We start from the raw sequence: 25,942 nt of genomic DNA on the forward strand, positions 1-25,942 counted from the left end.
AAAGGACTATTGTAAATATTTAATTAATAAAAACTGGACACTACCAGCCATGCTTTTTCTTCTCAGTGATGGCTCCGTTTCATCCATAGGTCAGCAAAATGAATCAATGAAACATGAAAACTCCCAGCTGCAATGGGCCCTCTTGTTTATGTCTAGCCACTAATGCACAGGATGAGAATGATAAGTTCACAGCTATTTCTAGCAAGTGATGAGGTTTTATTAAAGTATCACCCACCACTAATAAAGACTAAAGGTCAAGGAGCAGAAGTAACAAGCCATTTCGTAATAAATACACATCTGAGAAGTGACACTGACGTTTGTTTTAAATTGCCCATCTCGTTCTCATTTAGTGGTCCCAGAGAAATCTGGTACATAAATTTGCAGTATTTCATGAAGCCCATTCTCACTGATGGGCACTGTTCAGCTCTGAGAAGCAGAACTGAAAAGGGAAGCTAATTCGTACTCAAAACGGACATTTTTAAGACACAGCGACTTAGAAATATCCACACAGGACCACACCGGTGCCTTCATGGGGGTGAGTACCTTAATGAAACCATTACCTTCTAGTAACATCATAGGCTTTCCAAACAAGGCGAGAATGCAAGGGGAAGGCTCGGGTCTGCACCCTTTACAGGACAGCACAATGTTACCGACTGATCATTTTTCACCAGCTTAATCAGATAAATTTTAAGAAAAACTTAAAAATAAATGCTGACCCATGGCTGAAACCTGTCACTTTTCACAGCAGCACTCAACAAGAACTGGGACAATCGAAGAGCAAGTTTTTATGGGGACCCTGTTGCTGCTTTAGATTCTGATGTAATTGAAGAGGAAAAGAGACCTTTCAATGAATCCCAGAAAAATCGCTAATCTTCTATCTGCATGAAAAAAGCCAGGGAAGTGAACACAATATCTTACAGAGTGAAGAAGGCCACAAGAACAAGAGAGGGTGATTGATCGATTAATTTATTCTCTTTTAAAACTTGGAAATTAGGAAACTAAAATAATCACATTCCTCCTTCCCCATCTCTGGGTAGTGCCATCATCTGAATAAGCAATGCTCGGATAACAGAATGTACCTTTATCATGGGGAGGCCCTTGGACAGCAGTACAAAGGGCTTACAAAGTGAGCAGACTGGCTCAAGCTAACAATTGCCTTTGCTTTGTTTTAGCAGTTTCCTTACAAATGAATGGGTTTCGAGGGCTAAATTATTATTAGTTTTCAATTCCTTGTAATTTGATACCAAAACATATCAAAAATAATAAGCTAAAACAATATTCAAACCCATATTTTATTGGCTTTAATTACACACTTCAGTATTTACAAAGTTAAAGTTTAAATGAAAAGTCTCTATTGTACTGTATTAAAAAAAATAACTACAGCCCAAATTCAAGTGCCCTGGGGCAAATACATATCAATCAGAGCTAAGAATCAGTGACTGCGTCAGGAACCAGGCAGTACTCTGTGTTACAACAAAGCAGTTTATTTGTGATCAGTGTTTGAGACTCTATACATCCTTCACAAATTTAATTTTACATAATCTGATACTCCTCTTAAAACTTAAACTTGGAACTGCTAGACTTATTTCCCTAGAACAGAAGGGCTGGTATAAGTTATTTTCCGGAAATGAGGTACCGTTTCACAGAACTAGTTTCTTTTTTGTTTTCAAGTTTTAGAGAACTAAATTTGCATTTGTTAAAATCAAAAAGTAGGAAAGATGTTCTTTACAAATAATTTTGATCAAGTATGTGTTCAAAGAAAGCAGGATAAAAAGGCTTTTTCTCTAACATTCTGTATTGTACTGTATTTGTTGTTCAATAGGAATTAGCTTCTGTCATTTGCTAAAAGAATGAGTAGTGGGGAACAGGATATGTTGGGAATTTCATAACGGGTAACAGAACCATTCTCTTGGGTAAACCTACAGAGAAAAGAAACGGAGAGGACTCCAAATAAGTTTAATAATCCAATAAAAATTTCAGGTTAAAAAATATCTTACAGTAATTATCGTTAACCTTTTCCAGATTAGTCAGTCAACATGAACCATCTGGGAGGAGACCCACAAACCTCTCAACAGATCTCCTGTTTTGAAATTGCTCCTAATATTTTGATCGTTAGTTATTTTCCACTCAAAATTAAGAGGGCTATATCCTAGGAAGAATGATATTCAGAAGGCAATTTCATTTGAGTGAGCAGCCATGAGTTCCAAAGATCAAAAGCAGTGCTACTGATTAATATTCCAGAGGGACTCCAGAAATCCAGAATCGTTTTCAATTTGGCACATGACATATTACAGGAGAAACAGGGATGGCTGTCAGTCAAGACCCAAAGCACAGCTTTCCGTGCAGGCCTCCGCTCCCCAGAGAGACCGCTCCACCTGGAGTCACGACCAGGTACTTACTTTCTTAATGGCTACTGCCGATATTGGCGTGGCAAATCTGGAAAGATTAACTACTTTCTTAATTTTGTAATGAACGAGTTCTTGTGGCCTCACAAACTTCTGCATACTCAAGCATGATTTGAAATCTGCTATTTCTAGTCTAATATTTAACCTATGGAGAAATCACAAAGCAGCAACAGCAGGTATTCAAGAGCACCAGATGATCAGAGGGAAATTACCCCACATGCAACAGCTTTACAAAGGCCAAAAGACATATTTACCTTACAGCCAAAATAAAGCATTGTTTTAGTAGGTTGGCATCACAGTAACATTTAAAAACCAAATCTTTTATGTGAAAAATGGGGGCATCAAATTTCACCAGCTTTGGAAGTCAGTTATATGGCACATGGAAGAGAGGAGCCTTCTGAAGTGGGGCTCAGAGGCCACAGGGTGAAAGTATAATGTTAGAGGAAAGGGAGGAACAAGAGAGAAAAATTAAAGACTGAGGAAAAACATGAATGCAGCTTAAAGCCTAGACAAACCAGTGTTTCAAGGAGAAAAATTAAGCTCTAGCAAACCTGTACCGAAGAACGTGAGACTTCACTTTGTCTAAAAGAAAGACACAGACTTAACAACCCGCCCCAGCAGGCGGGTGCTCTGCCGCTCACGCAAGACATAGCACGATGGAGCAGTGAGTCAAGATGCATTTGGATAAACTGCCCAGACCTAATTCACAGGAGGGATGAGGTGGCCAGGATACCCACAAGGTGGCTGAATGGGAAAAGCAAATGGCCAAAACCACAAGGAACTAGAGAATTGGAATTTAGAAGCAATTCTGGGTGAAAACATTTTCTTGAGTAAGTTCTCACTTCCCAATCACCCCACATCAGGGACGTGGGGAATCTGGGGAAGCCCTGACCATACTGGAGTGTTCCAGAGGAAACATTCCGGTAGAGGAGGAAACCCCAGACTGGGCACTTTGCTGTAGAGAAAACTCGCCCCAAACATTTGACACTTGCAGCTTCTCCACATCTTTCCAGGATAGAAATAGTCTATCTTAAAGGGGAAAGTAGTAAAACTGTTCATTTTCTACTTATTTTTTACAGTTAGGACGTCAGATGAAGCTTCAATTTAGCAGTGTCGTAAGGACCCATAATTTTCATCTGAACAAAGATGGAAAAGCTGACGCATGAAGAGAGAAAGCATGATGAAGGGTCCTGAGACTCGTGTGCAGGGCTGACGCCACAAGCAGTGGGACGGTCCACGTCCTTCCCTGCTGTGCGCGTGCACATCCAGCCTGAGGTCGCACCAACACGTGCTCACGCGTGCGCGCACACACGCTCGCGCCACGCTCTCTCACGCGCACGCACACCCGCGCTCTCTTCTTCTCGCGGTGGCAGACATCCTGCAGGTGGCGGACCCACAGCGTGTAGCGCCTCGGGGAAAAGGTCTAAGAGGGCATATCACTGACTCCAAACCTACTGCCTCCATTGCCACATAAACCTCATTCAAAAGTTATCCAAAGGGCCACTGAGTTTCATTTCTGCATTTACTTTTATTTTACTTTCTTATTTTTGGAGGGAGAGGAGACAATCCTATGATTCTGTAACACGTACCACAGACTGTCTGCAGTCAGCACTTCAGTAACGCTGCTGGTGAGAGCCCACTGCCACGCTGGGGCTCATTTACGCCACCTCTAAAGCAAAGTTTACGGAAAAGGACGATGGCTACAAATATGAAGTGAACATTTCCTAACCCTAACTCAAGTCACCCACACGGTTTCAAGCCAGAAACTTCAGTGCAGCCATGTAACCGGCGAGCAGTCAAGCCAGAAACCGGGTTTGGCCCTTCAGTAGCCTTTGAATGGAGTATAAGTTGGCTGTAAGAAGAACTACTTAAAATATTTAATTTCCATATGGTCAGAAACAGGCAATTAGAACAGGCAGTCCTTCAATCAGGCAAAGCAGAGAGAAGAGCAACTCCAACCAAACCAAGAACCACAAGGTTGTGGCATTTTCAAAGGGAATTTAAGTTGGGTCACTAGAATGAATACGTCTGAGATCCTCCAATTCACTGAAAGAAACCCTGGATACAAACTGTGCTCTAGATTGCTGTGACAGCACTGCTAAGAGGAGAAATCAGAAACATGGCATACATACCATAGGCAGGGGCAGCGGTGCTGTAACCATACGGTGCTCCGTAGCCTGGTACAAAGAGAAGAAAGCAGATCATTCCAGAGCAAAGGGCACTCGACCGGTCCTGGCCCAGTTCACAAGGACTGCCTGGCCCGGCATCTTGGGCCCTGAGGACTTCTAGATGCTGGATGAACGAGAGCCATTCCCACAGTGGCTGCACCCTCCGTTCCCGCTTACCGTGAAAGATTTCTCGCATGACCTACAAGGTTCTCCTAACCCACCAGAATAGTCTTTCTCCTTGCACTTACCACGCTGTGTTACAATTATCGACTCCGTGTGTGTGTCCCCCACTAGGGTGACAGACACCAAGTCTGACACCTTTGCATCACCACAACTTGGCAGAAGGTCTGTCACATAATAACCACTCCCTACATATACTTTGTTGAACAAAGAATGCTGAGAATCACTCAAATTACTAATTTCTTTAAAGTTGGAAAACAGAACTTTCCAGGTTTCTTCAGAAGGCAGTGCCAGAACAGGCTAAAGCCTCAACTGGTGCTAAAAATGGGCATGTGGATCAGGTTGTGAGCTTGGGGACAAGGTCCATGTCTCCTGATAATCTGAATTCCTGGCCCCAGCACAGAGGCTCTCAGTAAATGTTGGCAAAACTAACATTAGCATCTGGTGCCTATGGAAAAGGCTCACACTGTCAATAAAAACCAGTCTAAAGAACAGAGAAGTTTCTGAATCAATTTGTTCTGGCTCTAGATTCTTACATGTCCTTAAACATTTCATTTCTGAGTTGTCTTTCCATATCTGCAAAATGAGAAATCTTCCAAGCTTCTTTATAGTGTAGTAGGGATTAGAAATACTGTGTTAACAGAAGCCCCCATCTTTAACCTTTCAATAAAACAACTTTAAAAAATATAAATACTGGGGCACCTGGGTGGCTCAGTCGGTTGAGCGTCCAACTTCGGCTCAGGTCATGATCTCCCAGTTCGTGAGTTCAAGCCCCACATCGGGCTCTGTGCTGACAGCTCAGAGCCTGGAGCCTGCTTCGGATTCTGTGTCTCCCTCTCTCTCTGCCTCTCCCCGCTTGCACTCTCTCAAAAATAAATAAATATTTTTTAAAATATATCCATAAATACTAAATTGCTTGGGTAAATCTTTAGGGAAACTGGGTTCTAAAATAGAATGGGGTGCAGAGGCAGGGGCACGCCTGGGCAGCTCAGTTGGTTAAGCATCTGACTCTTGATTTCAGCTCAGGTCATGATCTCATAGTTCATAGGATCAAGCCCCACGTTAGCTCCATGCTGACAGCAGGAAGCCTGCTTGGGATTCTTTCTCTCCTAGCTCTCTGCCCCTCCCCCATTTGCACTCTCTCTCAAAATAAATATTTTTCTTAAAAATTTTTTTAAACAAAATAAAACAGAACAAAGGGTGCCCGGGTGGTTCAGTCAGTTGAGCATCCAACTCTTGGTTTTGGCTCAGGTCACGATCCCAGGGTCATGGGATCGAGCCTCACATCATGCTCCTCACTGAGCATGGAACCTATTTAGGATTCTCTCTCTCTCTACCCCTCCCCAGCTCACCTTGTCTCTCCCTAAAATAATAAAATAATAAAATACAACAGAATAAAACCTACATGAGCCCTTCACACTGTACCTAAAAAAAAAAAAAAAAAAAAAAAAAAAGGATTTGTTTTAACATTACAACCCCTTTTTCTATAAGCATTTCTGCTGCTTGCAAGGATTTTTTTTCCTCCTTCTCTAGCTGCCCAACTACAACTCATCCTTTAGATCAGGACCAAATGTCACCTCTTCTGTAAAGTCTCCTGGGTTTGCTGTTCACTCCTTCTCCCCCCCACCCCCAGGTTCTAACTTGTATCACACTGCACAGTGTTTTACTCAAGTGTCTATTCCTACCTCATATGACCTCAAGCATTCACTGGGGCAGATGTTAGTCAATCTTCGAATGCACAGTTCCAAATCTCTTGATTAAAACAAAACACTCAAATGTATGCTGAATGAGTAAACTGCTTTTAGGGACTAACTCAAACATTTCCAGAGAGATGAAAATTTTCACTTTTTAGTCTATACTTAAGTCACATAAAACTGGGGATAGTACAACGAAGTCTTAGTCTTTAGTGCTCCCCAAATCCTGTCTTTCAAGAGGATGCAATGCAGCCGAAAGCAACACTAGGAAATATGAAATAGGAACAGTATCAGAGGCCAAAAGAGAAATTAATACTTTAAAAAGAAGTTCGTACATCATGTCTATTCCAGGAAAAGGTAGCTGGCTGGACGGCCAAGGCTACAATTTCAAGGGTTTTACCAAAGCCTCCTCAAGGAGAGATAAAACCACAACTACTAAGCTGGCCACTGATCAGGCTGTGGGATTCGAACCTCGACTCCGCTTTTTCACTAGCAAGGTGACTTTGTGCCTGTTATTTAATCTCTCTGAGCCTCACAGTCTTCTACAGTAATTGAGTTGGCAGGGGAATGTAATTAAATAATGTATGTAAAAATACTTACTACAGTCCCTGTTGCACAGAAGACACTCCGCAGATGGCATATAACCTATTCATAATCTAATTGACCTAATCTGAATCTTCTCTAGGCTATAAAAGAACTTCATTTTTAAAAGCTTCAGGAGACAGGCCTTTTCAAAGAGGCCAATGCGATGACATAAGAGAAAAGTTACTATAAAGCCAACAAGCCTGGCAACAAGCAAACACACATGATGCCTTCCACGATGACCACCACTAGATGATGGGTGTTTCCCACTTGGGCGGGGGCTAGGCATCGAAGACCAAGCAACCGCAGGCGCTACCGGATGGACAAAGCCCCCACTGAACACGTAAGCACAGGCAAGAAAGTTCATCTCAATAACTTGCCTGTCATCATTTAATAAAAGCGGCTTCCTTTAAATAATGATGGAATAAAGCAAAACAGTACTAAGTATCAGTAGAAACAGTGAGATGCACAGAAGAGTGTCTTAGTTTGGGACATATATACAGAATCAAACCACAAGGAACCTTGTCCTCCTCCATCTCCCTCCCTGCCTCATCCCTCAGCAGTCTCCTTCTATGTCAAAGTCACCCACCCAGTTCTTCTCGCTGAAAATGCTGGGAGAAATCCTTGAGACCTCCCTCTTTTTTCATTCTCCACATTAAATCCATTAATTGGGCTTCTGCAGGAGGGTCTTCAATCTGGTCACTCCTTGCCATGCACCCGCTGGAGATACCCGCACTGTCTCTGCCCTGGGCTATGAGTTTACCAAAACCTTCTAACTTGTCTTTTCATATCCACTTCTATCCCTACAATCTATTCTTCACACTATAGATGGTGATCTTTATAAAAAAGTCTGATCTTGTCACTTCTCTCCTTAGAACCCTTCACGACTTCCCACTGCACTTAGCATTCTAAGGCCAAAATCCAAACCACAGACTCCAGGACTGGGATTGCGCATCCGGCTTTAGCTCGAATCACTCCCGTCCCTGTCAAGTCTCCCCCCGCCCCCCACCCAAAACACACAATGCTCTCCACGCTACAGATGTCTTGGCCTTCCTCCATCCTTCTCACCAGCCAAGTTCCCTGGTCCAGCAGCACAGGGTCTCTGCATATGCTGCTCCCTCTGTGTGCAACACTCTTCCACCCCAGTCTTCCCTGAGTTAACTCCTCCTCATTCTCCAAAGCTCAGGTCAAGTGTCACTTCTTTGTGGAAGCCTTTAGGCCTCAAAGCCTAGACCCAGTTTCTCTGTTATGTTCCCTCACATTACATACCCTTCTCCTTCATTACAACCTTCACAGTTTATAATCGTGATTATTTCATCAGCATGTCTTACCCGATCATAAGCCATGACAGTAAAATCCCAAAGCAGGCACATGATATTTGAATGAGTGAATATATTCTTTGTATGACACATCTTTGCGCTACGCTCCCACTGGAATCAACTCCTACAAGTCTAATTCCAAAACCACATCATCCATAGAACTTCCCAAATAGCCCATTCTCTTTCTTAAACAAACAAACAAACAAACAAACAAAAATGGGGCACCTGGGTGGCTCAGTTAGTTAAGCTTCTGACTTCAGGTCATCATCTCACGGTTTGTGGGTCTGAGCCCTCCTGCATCAGGCTCTCTGCTGTCAGTGCGGAGCCCACTGCAGATCCTCTGTCCCCCCTGCCCCTCCTATCCCCTCACAAATAAACATTAAAAAAATAATAAAAAAACAAAAGAAAACAACACACACACACACACACACACACACACACACACACACACACAATGTAAGTGAACTTCTTAAGAATGTTACATAAAATACAATGATGGGGTAAGATTCAATCCTTATGACAATTTCATCCTGACCAACAACTACAAGCAGTTTACTTGTCAAAAGTTCCATACATGCAAATAAATAACCTTAAAAAAAAGTGTGGGTGGGGGCGCCTGGGTGGCTTAGTTGGTTAAGCATCTGAGACTGTCAGTTTCAGCTCAGGTTATGATCCCAGTTTCATGAGTGCAAGCCCCATGTCGGGCTCCGTGTGGACACTGCAGAGCTTGCTCACTTGCTCTCTCTGCCCCTCCCCAGCTCACGCTGTCTCTGTCTCTCTCAAAATAAATAAACTTAGAGGAAAAAAGCTCCATACGTTCAATATTGCAGACAACTTAACTTTAATGAGACAGCTCTGCATCCACTGCTGAAATGACGTGAGTATTAGAACAGAAGGCAAAAAGAGGGCATCTCTTCCCATCTCCCTCAAGCCAGGTGGTGAAAGGGAAAGAATATAAACTCTGCAACTGCAAACACCTACGTTCAAATCTCTGCTCTGATGTCTGCTACATGTCTCAGCCTGAGCTAGCTGCCTTCTCCCATTAAACTTTAGTTCCCTCATCTAGAAAATGGAAATAATTTCTACTTGAGGAAACACTGTGAAGATTAAAAAGCAATTAAGTGAAATCATTTATGCAAAAGTCTCTGACGTAGAGTAAGCTCTGGATTAAGTAAGTTCCCCTTTTTTTTCCTGTTTGTACTTCTGTAGCCTTTATTGAATCCCAAACACTGAGTTAAAGAAATGCTACTAACAGCAGGCTTCACCCCAGTGAGGGAGTCTCTTACCAGCAGCTTCCCTCTCCTGTCACACCCAACCACCTTCTGGGCCCCCGCTGAATGCACCCTGCTCAACGTCCACACCCCTCAATCCGTGGAGCAGCTGTTAGTTTCCTCACTGTCAAAATACATCCCCTCAACCAGGTACAATATCCTTCCTCTGTCACCTCTCTCCAGGAAGCCTCTAGTCACTCAGCAGATGCCAGGGGAAAGCCTATGACATTCCATAGATTCTCTTCTTTTGAATTTCCACGCACACCCGTCTTACACTCCTGCTATGTTTCCAGAGACCGTGTATAATTAACCCCAGAAAATAAAGGAGAGGCTGTTCTTCAAAGTCTGACCCGGAAGAGGAAGCAGGCCTCCTACAGGTTGTACTATACCTGGAGCTATGTAGCCAGGAGCAGCTGTAGCCCCAACAAAAGCTCCCCTCGTTAGAGTTCCTCTTCCTCTGCCCCGAACAGCTTGGACCGCTGCAGACACAGCTGTATTCACAACACCCTTTGCCTGTGAAAAATAACACATTTTCATTACTAAGAAAAATAAGAACTAACATCTCATCATCTCTGTAATGCACAACCTCTATGAGAAACTTGAGCCTGTAGATGAGTCAATGAGTCATCTATGACCTTGAACCTTAATTTATCGTCTATAAAATAAAAATGACACCTACCTTACAGAGCCGTTCTGGAGAATATGTTGGCTCATAAAAATATGCAAATAATTTCTTCTTTTCACTTGAGGGTTACCCAGAAAGAGTTCACTTTCTATACACAAATTTCAGCAGCCAAATTATATTTAAAGTCATTTTAGGCCCGACTAAAGGAATATGGGCACTTGATACCTAGGTTCGAAATCCACTGAATTCTCCACCTACAGACAAAAAAATACTGCAACAACCAACCACCACGAATCAACTGTGAACCTGAGTGGAGTTTAAACACACACACACACACACACACACATACACACACACACACACACACAAAAAAAAAAAACAGAACTATGACAGGAAGGCCAAAAATGAGAATTCCAGGAAGGTCACATGATTTCTTTGAGGCTGTTTCTGCTGCTGTATGTGTATGTGTGTATGTACCAATCATTAAATAAACACCACCTCTAAAGTCCCCTCTTGCTCTAAAATGCCATGAGACTCCTGTAAAGTCACATAATCTCTACATCTACCAGAGTCTCCCCACTAACTGTACAGTGAGGATAAGGATACCCACACTTTGTTTTCTTTACTTCAGAGTAGAAACAGCAACTGAGAAAATAGAAAACTCTGAAGAGTAGGATAAGGACTAACAGAACACAAGTCTGCTAAAACATCCCTTTCTAAAACTGAAATTTTAAGAAAATCAAGAACATCTAGTTGTAAATTAAACATTACACTTATTTTTTTTAACATAAAGACACAACAAAAACTCAAACTAGAAACTACAAGAATTCCCTGCTATAACCCAGGTGCAGGGAAGGAGGTGCAGAGAGAGCCTCAAAGCTCACTGTGCAATGAATAAAGTCAACAAGATCTCAAACAGCTTAAACATCAGAGCATACACACATTTCTCGCACACTGAAAAATCATCATCTTTCATTCCTCCTGGGAGCACCTGTACCACTAGAATAACTGGGGAGAAGACAGTTTCAAGGTCGAATGTATCATGCACAGGGACAGCCATTTTTTCTATTTGGCTGACAAAAAATGTAGCCCACACATCCAAAATAGACTGCTTCTTGGCTGTCAAGCACATTGAACACATGAGTTTTATAGCTTCTAGTATGGAAAATTTCTAAAAATGGGTGAACTTCATGAAGACATCTTTTGTTTTTTTTGTTGTTTTTTTTTTTTTTTTAAACACAGTTTAATCCAAGTAGTCAGGAAGTAACAATCTGGTGGCAGCAGAGTGACTCCACACAAATAGAGCTCATGTCTACTAGAACCAAATTTAACTACCTAATAACTATCTGCACTAGCTTTTTAAATGCTAAAATGATCCAATACAAGATGTAACTCATGGTAAAAACATACCAAAACAAACAAGGTAACAATTATCTTTCTACTAATTTAGCAAACATCCTGGAAGGTTTTAGGAAAATAAATTCCACTTATTCTCCCTCCACGTGTGTACCAGTGCAATTTAAACACTTTATTTGTATTTTGTATCTCAGTAAAAGTTAGTTTTCCTTGTTTACAGTTTGAATCCTAGAATTTAGACAATGTTTATTACGATGAGTAAAAGACAAAACAAATTTCTACAATGTCTATCATACGCAACAGAATGCCCACGGTCTTTGGAATTCCCGGAGAAGAACCCGATTTAAAGAGATCTTACCATTAGTTAGCTCTGCTACTAAATGCAGCGTCTTCATTTCTTTGGGCCTTGTTTCCTCATCTACAAACCGGGATCAATTCTACCCTCCTTGAGAAGACTCGGCATATGTAAAAGAAACTAAACCAACTAAAACAGAATCTTAAATAATCTAAGCTACCTCCTATTAGTCTACACATTTTCAAGTGACTTGTTTCTACCACATTACTGAACCAGCACTTTCCACCAGGGAGAACTTTCTACCAGGGAGAGAACATGGCTCATATTCACTAGTGTATCTCTTTTGCCCTCACAATCATGTACATAGCATATGTCTAGAAAATATTTTTGATGCATAAATAACAGAAGAACCTGTTATCCAAAAGCATGTAATTAGGAGGCCATCTTTTCTAAAGACGTTGCTATAATCCTGGGTCTTCAGCAGCACTGACATTCCCATTGTCAGGAATGAACAGAAGCAATACAGGGTCAAGTTTTACTGTGTCGCCCCCAAAGGAAAACACAAAATAAATAATGCAAAAGGACAAAACTGGAAAGGAAATGGAAGTGCGTCTGCAGACTCTGATGAAAGTAAGCCCCTATACTCTCGGCAGCTCCCCTAAACAAATACAACATCTCTTTAAAGTCCAGATCCTTCAATGCTCTACTTCATCAAGAGTGACAGAAAGCCCCCAAGTAATATTGATAGCCTCTTTTTAATATATAATTTGCCTACAAAGACCACAGAACACGGATTATTATGGTATTCACGATCTAACTCAAGGAAAAGGTTGTCAAATGCAAGAAAAAGAAACAACTTCAGAAAAAGTGGCACAAAGACAGAAAAGGAAACTTAATTCTGGTAATATTTTTCAAAAGTATTGCAAAGGTTTAATGCTTAACTCATACCTGAGGGATAATCTTCTTTTTCTTATTATTTGCTGCATTGGGTCCAGAAAACAGCTTCTCCAGGGCAGCTAAAGCTGCACTTGCCTTTGCCACTTTCTTATTTGGACCTGCACCTCTGAATTTCTGTCCATCTACTTCTACCTAAAATCAAGAACAACACTCTGCAATTATCCCATATAATTCCTCTATATAGTGTTCATTTAAATGTATCACAACACAGGAAAAACCAAAAGTCACATAGTGCCAAAAGAATTAACTCAGTCTAAAACTTTTTTACATATGAGCTCAGGATATCCTATGTCTTTGAGGAGAAAAGGTTGGCTTGAATCTAGGTACACACCTCCATTACAAAGCGTTTGTCATGGCTTCCACCAGTCTCCGAGATGAGTTCATACTTAAGACCTCTTCTTTTTTCATTGAGCTCCATTACAGGATTTTTGCCACTTGCTGTGAGGATAGGGCCCTGAGTTCTTACCTAAAAGGAGGTTCAATCAAGTAAGATTTTAGAGTATTAAATTTCTCATTAATACAATTATACTAGGTTTCTGCTGAAAAGACGCTCAAAAATTATACTGTCAAGCATTTAGGAGCTAGAATGTGTGATCACCTCAATATACAAATGACAAAATATCTTTAAAGGTATGGAAACTCTACAGCAGTAAGCACGGCAATCAGTCATCAAGCCAATCTGCCTCTAGAGTAGGGCTGTCTCAACAGATCAGTATTCAAGAGCAACATGGCCTTGCCATTACGTGGCACTCTAGGGTCTGCTCTGTGGTGTTCATGATCTAAGAATAATACTTTAAATGACTAACAAAGCGGACAGAACAGTTGAGATTCACATGACATCTGAGTGTTCACTGTTTTTCATCTTTAGGGTTAGGAAGAAATAATTTTCAACTTGGGAGATGGGAACAAAATGTTCCTACACATCTCTCAGTTCTCTCTAAAGAGATTTAAGGGCACCTAAGGTAAAAACAGTAGGCTACAATCTATGGATTCTGAAATTTAAAAAAAGAATAAAAGCAGTCATTCTCTGCCCAAAGGAGCTAGAGTATAGCGGGACAGACATAATCACTTTAAAACAGTATATATTATAGAACAGATGTGTGCTATGGAAACACAGAAGGAATCACCTTCTATGGCAATCAGGATAGTTTTCCTGGAAGTGACATGAGAATTTGACCTTAAAGAGGTAAGTACCAGACCATGATAAGGTAGAAACAAAGGAGAAGGGCATTCTAGACAGAAGAAACAGCCACGGAAAGGCCCAAGAGAAGCAAAGAACATCTGTTTGAGAAACAGCAAGAAGCACAGTGTGGCTGTATAAGGGAGTGAGGACAGGAAGGCAGGACCCAATCAGAAACGCCCTCGAAGGAGCCAATTCATACAGGACTTTGCATGCCATGCAAATGAGCTTTGACTTTATCAAGAAGTATGCGGAGCCACGGAGAGATTTCATCTAGAAAAGTCAGGACTAGATTTGTGTTGTAGAAAAAAATCATGCCAGGAGTGGCAGAAAGAATTCATTCGAGGAAGGATTAAGACTGCAATAAGGAGAAGAAGTACTTCATGTAAGAGTGTGAAGGCTCAAATGAAGAGGCAGGACAGCACCAAAAATAAAACAAATGACAAAATACTGCAACTATAATCTTGAGAAAGGAAAGACCCAAAGATTGAGCACTTTTTGAGGTTAGAGATCATGCCTCTAATTCTACCATAGTAATTGCTCAAGAAATGCTGAAGAGATGAATGCCCAAAACAATTATTATGTTACAAATTCAATGAACAGCAAGATCCTCTTAACACACTACTCTGTGCTGATTTGGTAAGTGGTTAATGCTGTAGAAAAAGTCAAACACTGGACCACTTTTCAAGCCTAGTTTAATAAACATGCCTGGGTCGAATGCAATAAAAAAAAATCACTTTTTGAAGAGTTTTTTGTAATCTATCTTTTTAAAATTTCAAAGCAAATGTCCAGTCTCCATCTTTAAAAGGTAATGAGTAATTTTTGAAACTAGGTCTATGGTCCACAAAATTTCAAAAACTAGTAATTTTTGAAACTCTCTGCTTTCCAAATCTGAAATCACTTTTATAAAAAATGAGTCAAGACATACAAATATTTGCATTTTAATATTTTAATTTTAAATGAAGAATTTAAATGAAGAATAAGGGCCTTCTTTCCCCCCACGCCCATGCCATGACTACATTATATAGAAACAAAGCATGGATGTGTTCACTACCAAAACTGCCACACATGGATGTGGCTATCAGTGCAGCCCACACTGTTCTCCCTCTCCTTCATTCCCCTCGACTTAATAGTCTGAGTCCCAAAATTAATGAATACTTTCTTTTCTAAGTCTTTATAACACTGCCAGTAAAACATCTTGCCCTGCCTGTGACCATCACCTGTGAACGAATGGGCCTCTCAAAAGCCAGGCGCCACAGTCTCTCCACAATATCCCATGACAAGTCAGGCCTCAGCCTCTCTCTGCTCCCCCACCCCCCACCAGCCCACCTGGTGCCTCTCAAACACCTACTTTCACAACCCCAGGCCATTATACCTCCTGTTCCTTTGGCCCCAATGCCTTCTTTCCACCTCTTCTCCACATAGCAAAATCTTCCTCATCACCTAAAACCTCGCTCACATTTTACTCCCTTTGATTTTATAGTTGTGTAAGTTTCCTAATCACTTCCTCTTTTGAGATTTCACATTATTATATTCATTTTGCCATTACGGTACTTATCATATTACATTATAATTAGTTATGAACATGCCTTTGATGCTTCTAGCCTGAGAACATCTTGAGGCTCTGGACATAATTTCTGCAGCATCTGGCAGTAAACAGGTACTACAAGGGGTTTATAGAGTAAAAAACTACATAGTCCACTAAGTCTCAGATAAATACTCATGCCCACAAATGAAAACATTTTTTTAACTTAATGTAACCTCTTGCTGTTACTTTGAAGCCAATTTTGCTCATGCAGAATGCAATAAACAAGGGCCCCATGAATTCCCAAAAATGCTGGGTATACTCAGTACTTGGATTTTTGTCCCATTCTATTATCTGTGGCAATGCGCTCATAGGTCAGGACATACTCAGAGTCTGAGGAACATACAAGATCAGGCTATGCCTCCCTCAGGGCTAGACTGACTTGATGATGACCCACGGCCTCCCACAGCTCAGCACAAACTTCAAATAATCCTAAATTTCCTCTGCCAGATCTTCTGGTTTTTCACTCTTCAGTTATTGTTGATAGTGCTGATACATTACAACTGTGAAATACTGGAAGGAACTTCCGTGGCCAGCAAAAAGAAAATGCTAGTTACATGAGGGTACATTTATGTATTGTGCATTATACAGTTATCGTTACAGATATTTTGAGAGTGGAAAAAAAAAAAACCAAGATGTAAAACTGCATGGAAATACAACTGCCATCACAAAAATACTCCCAGAAAAAGGCTGGATGGAAATAAACCAAAATATTAATAATAACAATGGCTGCCTCTGGACTATATACATTTGTATATGCTTTTTTCTTATTCACACTTTTCCACATCTCTCAAATTTTCTATACTCTACATACACTACTTTTTTTCTTAGGAAAAAATATATAAATATACCTCTAAGGTACTGGAGGTTTCAGTTGTAGAATTTCCAGTATTATTGCTTGAGTTTGAAGACACTGTTTCATTTTTGCCTTCATTGTCTGACTTTTCATCGGAACTCATACATTCAATATCTGCATCAAAGCCCGTTGGGTATCCCATTGCTTGTAATACCTGTACAAATTACATTAAGATTCAGTTTTATTCAAACATCAGAGACCACTGAGAACAGATAAAATACTGAGAACAAGTTTCAAATCCACAACATTTGAATCTATGGAACACCTTTCAGGAAGAGCAAGATGGTCTAAATCTACAAATCCTTGGTTAAACAAAATTTACCTGCTAGAATTTCACCACAGAGAATGGGAAAAACATCCTCAGAGTAATTAGGTTTCAATAAAGGATGACAGAAATGCAAACCTGAGGCTGCTTCTGGTTTATTTAGTTTGGAGGCAAGAGGTAGAGAAACAGCATGGCCAAATTCAACCAAGAAGGTGAGGGGAAAAGTAAAACAGCATAATGTAAGAAGTACAATGGATAGAAAAGAAAAGACCTGGCAGTCTAATCCTGTATTTCTCCTCTGGTCCTCAATTTTCCAATCTGCAAAACAGGAAGACTGATTAGCTGACCTCTAAATTCTATGACTCAATCCATTAGGAGGAATTAGCACAGAAAGGGAATCAAGAAGTCTTCAGGTTGGAACCAATTTACCTGTTAATTTTTTGTGAACCTTTCTACTATTGTCCTCTTTGCTTTCAACTTAAACCATAATCAACACTTGAAAGGATTCAGATTCAAAGACTTATTCTCTATACTAAGTGAACCAGGAACAGTTTTAGGTTTGTATTTCCACCCCTGTCTCTCAAGGCCTAGTTACTTTATGACTTCTCCCAATATCCATTCTTCTATTACCATTCAATGCCCAGCATTTCGTATCTTTTTTAAAGATAAAGTTTTCTGAACAGTGTGTGTGTGTGTGTGTGAGCACGCATGTGTGTGTGAGCACGCCTGTGTGTGTGAGCATACACACATTCAAGCATGGCTTTTAACATTTCCTTCCAGGTTATACTGCTTTTTAGATGTTTACAAGACAATATGTTCACTAGCATCTTTATAACCCTCTTTCAAGCAGTTGATGTTGCACTGTCAATTACTAATTTAAAGGTTTATATCAAAATATATGGAGATAGGTTCCTAAGGATTTCTGTATCTATTTCAGCTTTTGACTATTGTTTTAAGTTGCCGGAGCAACTTAATGTTGTATTTCTTTATGATCCCATCTATACCTAAGAGGTGTGTCAAAAAATGGTTATTACAGCCTGACAAGTGAGAGACCAGGCAGCCCAAACTTTATAAACAATAGCATCTTCTACAACAGATTCTGCCAACATAAAATAGTACAACTATAAAAAATGGACATAAGTAGAACTCTGTACCATGAAAACTTGAAACTGATTCACCCAATTCATATGAAGAACTTGGCATTGTGTTGAACATTTCAAATCATAAATACTTTGTCATCACAGGGAGAAAGCCAAGAACCCCTTTTCAATATCTTATGTTCTAGAAGTTCTCAGGTAGTACTACACATCAAGAATGTTAACATCTTATTCTTGTCACTATTTTATAAAGAAAACGTCTTCTCTATTATCTAAGTCCTGTAATACCCTCTCCTAAAATATCTCATCCTAAGAGAATAGTTATCAGTCTGGAATGAACACTAGCTAATACAAGCTACAAGTCGAAAGTCAAGACTCACAAATAAATCTGATTGGTCTATTCCAATAAAAACTAAAGACATGCAGCTTTTCTTAACATATATAATTAAAAGTCTAATGTGAATTATTTAACACCATTTCTCTCTGTGCTTTTCTCACATACCATATTCATTTATTTACTTGTTATTGTAGCAACATATTTCACTATACTATAAATAGTTTATACAACTGATGGATAAGCTCAAGGGATACAGTGTACTTGTAATATAGCCCAACTAACAAAAAAATGTCAAATTAGATCATTTTTCTATGAACACATGAGGGTATTAACTAGTATATGCTACAAGAGTTTTAAAAGGAAAAAAGTAATGAGCTCTCAGACATCTAAAACAAAAATTTGCTTAGAATCAACATTAAAGTCAGAAAAACTAGTACACCAAAAAAAAGTTAGGTTTCAAGTGTCTAGCAAACAAATCAAACCTAATAAACACATCAACTGGGCTGAAAAATCACAAGACAATTCCTGGACATAAGGTGACTGGGAAATCCAGTGTAACCATGCCTTTTTTCCCCTGGAAGGGGAGTTGAGGCTGAGACAGATGATCCCCTCAAAGACTATACAAAAGTAAAATGGAAACATACTCTACCCTATGGCTCTCCACTCAAAAGAAAGTCCTATCCGTGACTTCAGAGAGTGAAGAAATGATGGCTCCAAGAACCTCTCCAAAGAGCCTTCGCTCCTCTAGCAGACCTTTTCCCCACAATGACTAAGATTCTTTTCATGGAATATGGCTGATTATGTCTCTCAAGGTGTTCTTTGTGAGGAACTAGCAGAAAAAGGGCCAGAAGAGTAAAGAAAATACTGGCAACTGATTTCCATCACTTCAGGGTGCCTGCGGCTGAGCAGCCAGGCTCCTGTGGCAAGATGGGTTTTTTTTTTCTTATTTTGTTTTGATTTCATTCTCTGATATGATTTGTCTTAACAGGTACAGATCCCTACCAAGCTACTGAGTAAGGAATGTAAGAATTTTTATCTACTGGGACCTACTTTCATAAACACATGTAGATATAAAACATAAAACACTCTGAAACTCTTGCTTTTTAAATTTTTTTCTTACTGTTTATGTTTGAGAGAGAGCACAAGTGGGGTAGGGGCAGAGAGACAGGGAGACACAAAGTCCGAAGCAGGCTCCAGGCTCTGAGCTGTCAGCACAGAGCCTGACACAGGGCTCAAACCCACAGATAGCGAGATCATGACCTGAGCTGAAGTCGGACACAACCGCCTGAGGCACCCAGGCGCCCCAAACACTCTCAAACTCTTATAAACAGAATCTGAGGGGCGCCTGGGTGGCTCAGATGGTTAAGCATCTGACTTCGGCTCAGGTCATGATCTTGTGGTGTGGATTCAAGCCCCACATTGGGCTCTGTGCTGACAGCGTGGAGCCCACTTTGGATGCTCTGCCCCCCTCTCTCACTGGCCCCCTCCCCACTGCTCAGGCACATGCACTCTCAAAACTAAACATTTAAAAAAATTTTTTTAAAATAATAAACAAAACCTGAAACTTACCATATATAGATGGCAATTTGACAATATATACCTGACATATAATAGGAAGCCCAATACATATTTACTGAATGGATCATTCAAATGTGCCCCTTCTTGATGCAGAAATTCCATTTCTAGAACACATGTTTACTTGTTTCTTTCTTTCTTTTTTTTTTTTTAAATGCAAGCTTTACACCCAACATAGGGCTTAAACTTACAACCCTAAGATCAAGAGTCGCGTGCTCTACAAAAAGAACCAGGTGGGCACCCTAGAATATATATCTTAAGGGATAATTAGACTAATTCAAAAAGATATAAAGCAATCAACTAGAAGCATCGAAATCTAAAAGGATTATACATTACAGTACACTGATAATAAAAAAAATATTAGGCCATCACTAAAAAGGAGAGTAATCTTTGTGATGACTATAAAAAACTCATAGGGGCGCCTGGGTGGCTCAGTCAGTTGAGCGCCGACTTCGGCTCAGGTCACGATCTCGCGGTCTGTGAGTTCGAGCCCCACGTCGAGCCCCACGTCGGGCCCCTGTGCTGACAGCTCGGAGCCCGGAGCCTGTTTCGGATTCTGTGTCTCCCTCTCTCTGACCCTCCCCCATTCATGCTCTGTCTCTCTCTGTCTCAAAAATAAATAAACGTTAAAAAAAAAAATTAAAAAAAAAAAAACAACTCATATTTTTTGGATGAACAAAAAAGTACTTACTTTAAATATATATTTTATATACACATTATGTAGGTCCTACCATTCCTTATCTAAAACCCTTGGGACCAGATTATTTTGAGAATTCATAGTTTTTCAGAGTTTAGAAAGCTAATACAAAATATTTACTATATATTTTCCAAATCCCCAGTAAGTTCAGATGCTACCCCACGTTTGTGCAAAGAAACATAAAATATTCACATTAAATGAAATAATAAAGACTAAAGTACTCCTGCATCAATTCAGGTCAGGTTTTCCCATCAAATGAGTTTGTATCAAACGTAGAGAAGTATTTTTCATTTTCAGTGCTTCCTGGATTTTAGAATTGCAGTTTAAAAAAAAGGCTTGGAAAAATACATACCAAAATGTTAAAAGTAATTATGAGAACAAACGGCTCTAAATCCTGTCATATTACAAAATCAGCCACTGCTCTTACTCCCCCATATTTTACTGAATTGCAACTTGCTATGAGGCCACTAGCTTACATTAAAGGCGATTATAACAAACAATCCACAAACTGTCACTGCATAATAGATAACTTTAAAGGATATCACTGCTATCCTTTTAATGAAAACCTACTCAAGGAGAATGCCCACTTGATCTCTATACTAAAACAACTGTAACCCTCATACTCAACTGTCTGTTCTTATGTCACAGACAGTGACATTTCACAAGCTTTTGAGTCAGATGTTAGAGATCTTAGATCTAAATTTGTGACTCATTCTCAGCATACATTATAGCTAAGTTATTAAACTGTATTTTTAGCTTTCTTCCTGGATTTTTCCCTCATTTCTCATTAATTCTTTTTCTGCCTCATTTTAAACTCTTACTATTTTATCATACTTAAAGTACCCTTTTGTAAACAAGACATAACATAAATAATCTATTGTTTTATATTTTTACAGCTTATTATTTTTCTGCATTGTGCTTATTACTACCTGACATATAATTTACTCATTGGTATATTTGTTGTCTGTCTCCAATTCTTTCCACACTAGAATGCAGGCTCCAGGAGGCCAAGGGCTTTGTTTTATTCACTGATACATCCTTGGTATCTGGAATAACGTTCACATCTACATTAATAATACTTGCAAAGTGGAATGATCATGAAAACAGACCAATTCTATCTTATGCCATACTGTTACATAATAGAACTTTTCTTAAGTGAAAACCAATCTTTGGTCTACATGGTCTTTGACATTTTCACATTAATCTACGAGACAGCACACGCACTCATGGAAAAATTCCAGTATTTAGGAACTTTCTACAAACCTACATGCATGATTGCTTGGTTCAATCCTGAACCTATTCCCTATGGAAATACTCTGGAATACAGAAAAGGTACCATATGCACAAATACAATAATTAAATTTATTTATGACAGGAAAAATCTGCAAACAAGAAAATATTCAATACTAGGAAGATGTTTAAACAAATAATAGTGCATCCAAATGTTATATCATAAAGCCATTAAAAATTATTTGTGAGGATTTTAATAACATGAGAAAACACTGACAATACAGTAAATGAAAAAAAAATCAGTGGATAAAATTACATACACACCGTAAGCTCAAGTTAAGACAAAAAAAACAAGGGTGCCTGGGTGGCTTGGTCAGTCAAGCATCCCGACTTCAGCTCAGGTCATGATCTCACGGTTCGTGGGTTCGAGCCCTGCATCGGGCTCTGTGCTGACAGCTCAGAGCCTAGAGCCTGTTTCAGATTCTGTATCTCCCTCTCTCTCTGACCCTCCCCTGCTTGCACTCTGTGTATTTCTCTATCAAAAAAAATTAAAAAAAAAAAAAGCAAACAAAAAGATTGGAAGTAAATAAAACCAACATACTATATATAAATATTAGTGATCTGCCCATTTTTTATGTCTTTACTTTTTTCTGCATTTTCCAAACTCCATATAATCAACACATATTAATTTTATAACCAAAAAAGAAATGTTTTGTAATCCAGAGGTAACAGAAGTCTCTGTGTCATTGTCATTAAAATCTTTAAAAATACTGTTATTTTAGGAAAATAAGCACCTTATTTATGACATATAATAAAAAAGCCCTGCTAAATAAAAGCAATACTGTACCTTCACTGCTACATGAAGTTTTGCTGTTTTCTTGGATGGCCCTGAGGCTTCATACGTTGTACCATCCACATCTACAGACATTGTGAAGACTGGGGCATGGACAGGGCCAGACTGAGATAAGAGCTTATATTGAAGCCCAGGCCTGATCTGATTTAGCCTCATTAGTGCATTCATAAGGTCTATTGCTTTACTATCCAGAACTGTTAAAAAAAAAAAAAAAAAAAAAAAAAGAGAGATAAAAAATTAAACCATTTTGCTTTAACCTATGCATTTGTAGGTTCCCAGTGATCACTATAAATTCACCAGGTTTTAAAAAGCAAGAATTTGAAGACACATATACAAATTAATTTCACTTCATAATTCTAAAGTCACTTAAATTATGCTAATATCATTATACAAGTGATATGAATTACTACATCAATTTTAGTTTGTCAATACTATACATCAATTTTAGTTTGTCAATACTAATATATCTTAAGCAATGAAACTTGAAAACAAAAGAAAGTTCTTCAATCAATTTTTGTTAAGATATGCTCTTAAAATTCAAATTCAAATCAATCAAATTCTTCACTTTGAAATTTTTTTTTCTTGTCTGAGACTACAAATCTTTTCTAGTTCACATCTGTAAGAATACACACTTTTCCTTAAGTTTCGTTTCATCTTCTTATTGGGATCTTTATCATCCCCTAATCCATCTTCAAATGGCCTCTTCAGAGCTGAAGACCCAGCACCTAAAAAAATTATAACAAATTCATTATCAGTCAAAACAATGAGGTCAGGAAGGAAAACCTTAGGAATCACAAGGACCACAGTACTTTCACTGATCAATTAAATTGCCATAGATATAAGCTTATAATAGCAAAAAATTGCTAATGAATCTTTAGGAAACAATTTAATACTATCCTTTTATATATTTATTTTCTCATTTACTCATATGAATTGGCATTCATTCATACAATATTTTTGCATTTTTCACACCTGTATATGCAGAAAGAGAAAAAAGTCTACAAAGATATATATCAAAATGTTAAAGGTAGTCATCTTTGATGGTAGGGTTTATTTTTATTTGTGTCTTTTCAAATATATCTGTAATTTAACATGTATTACTTATAGAAAATTTTTAAGCCCACATATTAAAATCTTATGCTTTGGAAAATCTAATCATTTCTCACACTAAAACAGACTTCCGCCTATTCAAATCCTACTCAAGATTTTATTATCAAAACAATATGGTACTGGCACAAAAACAGACACACAGATCGATGGAACAGAATAGAAAACCCAGAAATAAACACACAACTATATAGTCAATTTATCTTGAACAAAGCAGGAAAGAATATGCAGTGGAAAAAGGACAGTCTCTTCAACAAATGGACAGTAACATGCAAAAGAAAGAAACTGGAGCACTTTCTTACACCATACACACAAAAACATTCAAAATGGATTAGAGACCTATATGAGACCTCAAACCATAAAAATCCTAGAAGAGAACATAGGCAGTAACTTCCTTGACATTGGCCATAGCAAGTTTTTTCTAGATATGTCTCCTGAGGCAAGGGTAACAAAAGCAAAATAAACTAATGGAACTACATCAAAATAAAAAGCTTCTGCACTGCAAAGAAAACAATCAACAAAGTTAAAAAGGCAGCCTAAGGAATGGGAGAAGATATTTGTAAATGACATATCCAATAAAGGGTTAGTATCCCAAATATATAAAGAACTGATATAACTCAACACCCAAAAAACAAATAATCCAATTTAAAAATGGACAGGGGCACCTGGTTGGTTCAGTGGGTAGAGTATGTAACTCAATATTGGGGTTGTGAGTTTGAGCCTCACATTGGTGTAAAGATTATTTTTAAAAGGAGGAGAGGGGGGAAGGAAAAGAAAAAAAAGAATAAAATAGGCAGAAGACATTTCTCCAAAGAAGACATACAGATGGCCAACAGACACATAAAAGATGCTCAACATCACTCATCATCAGGGAAATGCAAATCAAAACCACAATGAGATACCACCTCACACCTATCAGAAGGGCTAAAATAAAAAACACAAGACAGGTGGCTCAGTCAGTTGAGTGTACAAGTCTTGAGTTCAGCTCAGGTCATGATCCCAGGGTTATAAGATCAAGCCTCGCACTGGGCTCTGCACTGAGCATGTAGCCTGCTTGAGATTCTCTCTCTCCCTCTGTCCCTCTCCCTGGCTCGCTCTCTCTAAATTAATTAAATACACACACACACACACACACACGAAACAAGTGTTGATGAGGATGTGGAGAAAAAGGAAACATTTGCACTGTTGGTGAGAAGGCAAACTAATGTAACCACTGTGGAAAAATATGGAGGTTCCTCCAAAAGTTAAAAATATAGACCTACCCTATGATCCAGCAATTGCACTACTAGGTATTTACCCAAAGAATACAGAAGCACTAATTCAAAGGGATATACACACCCTGATGTTTATAGCAGTATTATTTACAACAGCCAAAATATGGAAGTAGCCCAGAGTCCATCAGTAGATGAATGGATAAAGAAGATGTGGTGTATTATATTATATATATGTAATATTCCATTGTGTGTATATAAATATATATTATATATATATTCAACCATAAAAAAGAATGAAATCTTGCCATTTACAATGACATGGATGGAGCTAGAGACTATTATGCAAAGTAAGTCAATCAGAGAAAGATAAATGCCAAATGATTTCATTCATATGTGGATTTTTTTTCTTTTAAGTTTATTTATTTTGAGAGAGTAAGAGAGCACAAACAGAGGAGGGGCAGAGAGAGAGGAAGAGAGAGAATTCCAAGCAGGCTCCATGCTGTCAGCACAGAGCCCAACACGGGGCTCGACCTCATGAACCATGAGACCATGACCTGAGTCAAAATCAACAGTCGGATGCTTAACTGACTGAGGCATGCAGGTGTCCCTCAAATGTGGAATTTAGTGAACAAAACAAATAAGCAAAGCGGGGAGAGAGGGAGAGAGGGAGAGAGGGAGAGAGGGAGAGAGGGAGAGAGGGAGAGAGGGGGAGAGAGAGAGAGAGAGAGAGAGAGAGAGAGAGAGAGAGATCAAGAAACAGACTCTTAAAGAGAACAAACTGATGGTTACCAGAAAGGAGGGGGAATGGGGCGAGGGGTTGAGTTAAATATATAATGGGTATTAAGGAGTGCCCTTGTTGTGACAAGCACCAGGTGATGTGCAGAACTGTTATTCACTATACTGTATACCTAAAATGGTTTATCAACTAATTAGAATTAAAATTAAAACTTAAAAAAAAAAGAATTTCTTTACAGTTCATCTTTTCCATTAAGTTTTCAACAACTTTCCTCTCAACTTTCTAAAATAATTTCTATGATATCAGAAACATAAAGTGTCATACGTAGCCTTGTGTCATTGCCTATTTCATACATAGA

At 39.1% G+C, this 25,942-nt stretch overlaps 1 protein-coding gene across 11 annotated transcripts in view; it reads right to left on the reverse strand.

Annotated features, from left to right (window-relative positions):
* STRBP (spermatid perinuclear RNA binding protein) overlaps positions 1–25,942 on the reverse strand; it is a 151,506-nt gene that overhangs the window by 13,417 nt on the left and 112,147 nt on the right. For 9 of the 11 annotated variants that reach the window (XR_008424342.1, XR_008424339.1, XR_008424341.1 and 6 more), the window contains 7 exons: positions 23,160–23,252; positions 22,522–22,721; positions 16,469–16,627; positions 13,184–13,318; positions 12,844–12,984; positions 10,009–10,132; positions 4,538–4,582 (listed from right to left, as the gene is read on the reverse strand). Coding sequence is in view for 7 of the 11 variants with exons in the window: in XM_019421200.2 (XP_019276745.1) it covers positions 4,538–4,582; positions 10,009–10,132; positions 12,844–12,984; positions 13,184–13,318; positions 16,469–16,627; positions 22,522–22,721; positions 23,160–23,252 (897 nt within the window). In the remaining 4 variants the exon portion in view is untranslated. Of the gene's footprint in view, positions 1–948; positions 4,075–4,537; positions 4,583–10,008; positions 10,133–12,843; positions 12,985–13,183; positions 13,319–16,468; positions 16,628–22,521; positions 22,722–23,159; positions 23,253–25,942 lie in introns of those variants that run through there. The other 2 variants (XM_053908270.1, XM_053908271.1) reach the window with 2 other exon arrangements.

This window comes from Panthera pardus, unplaced genomic scaffold (genome assembly GCF_024362965.1).
Source record: "Panthera pardus isolate Hobbes unplaced genomic scaffold, ASM2436296v1 HiC_scaffold_20, whole genome shotgun sequence".
Classification (NCBI taxonomy): Eukaryota; Metazoa; Chordata; class Mammalia; order Carnivora; family Felidae; genus Panthera; species Panthera pardus.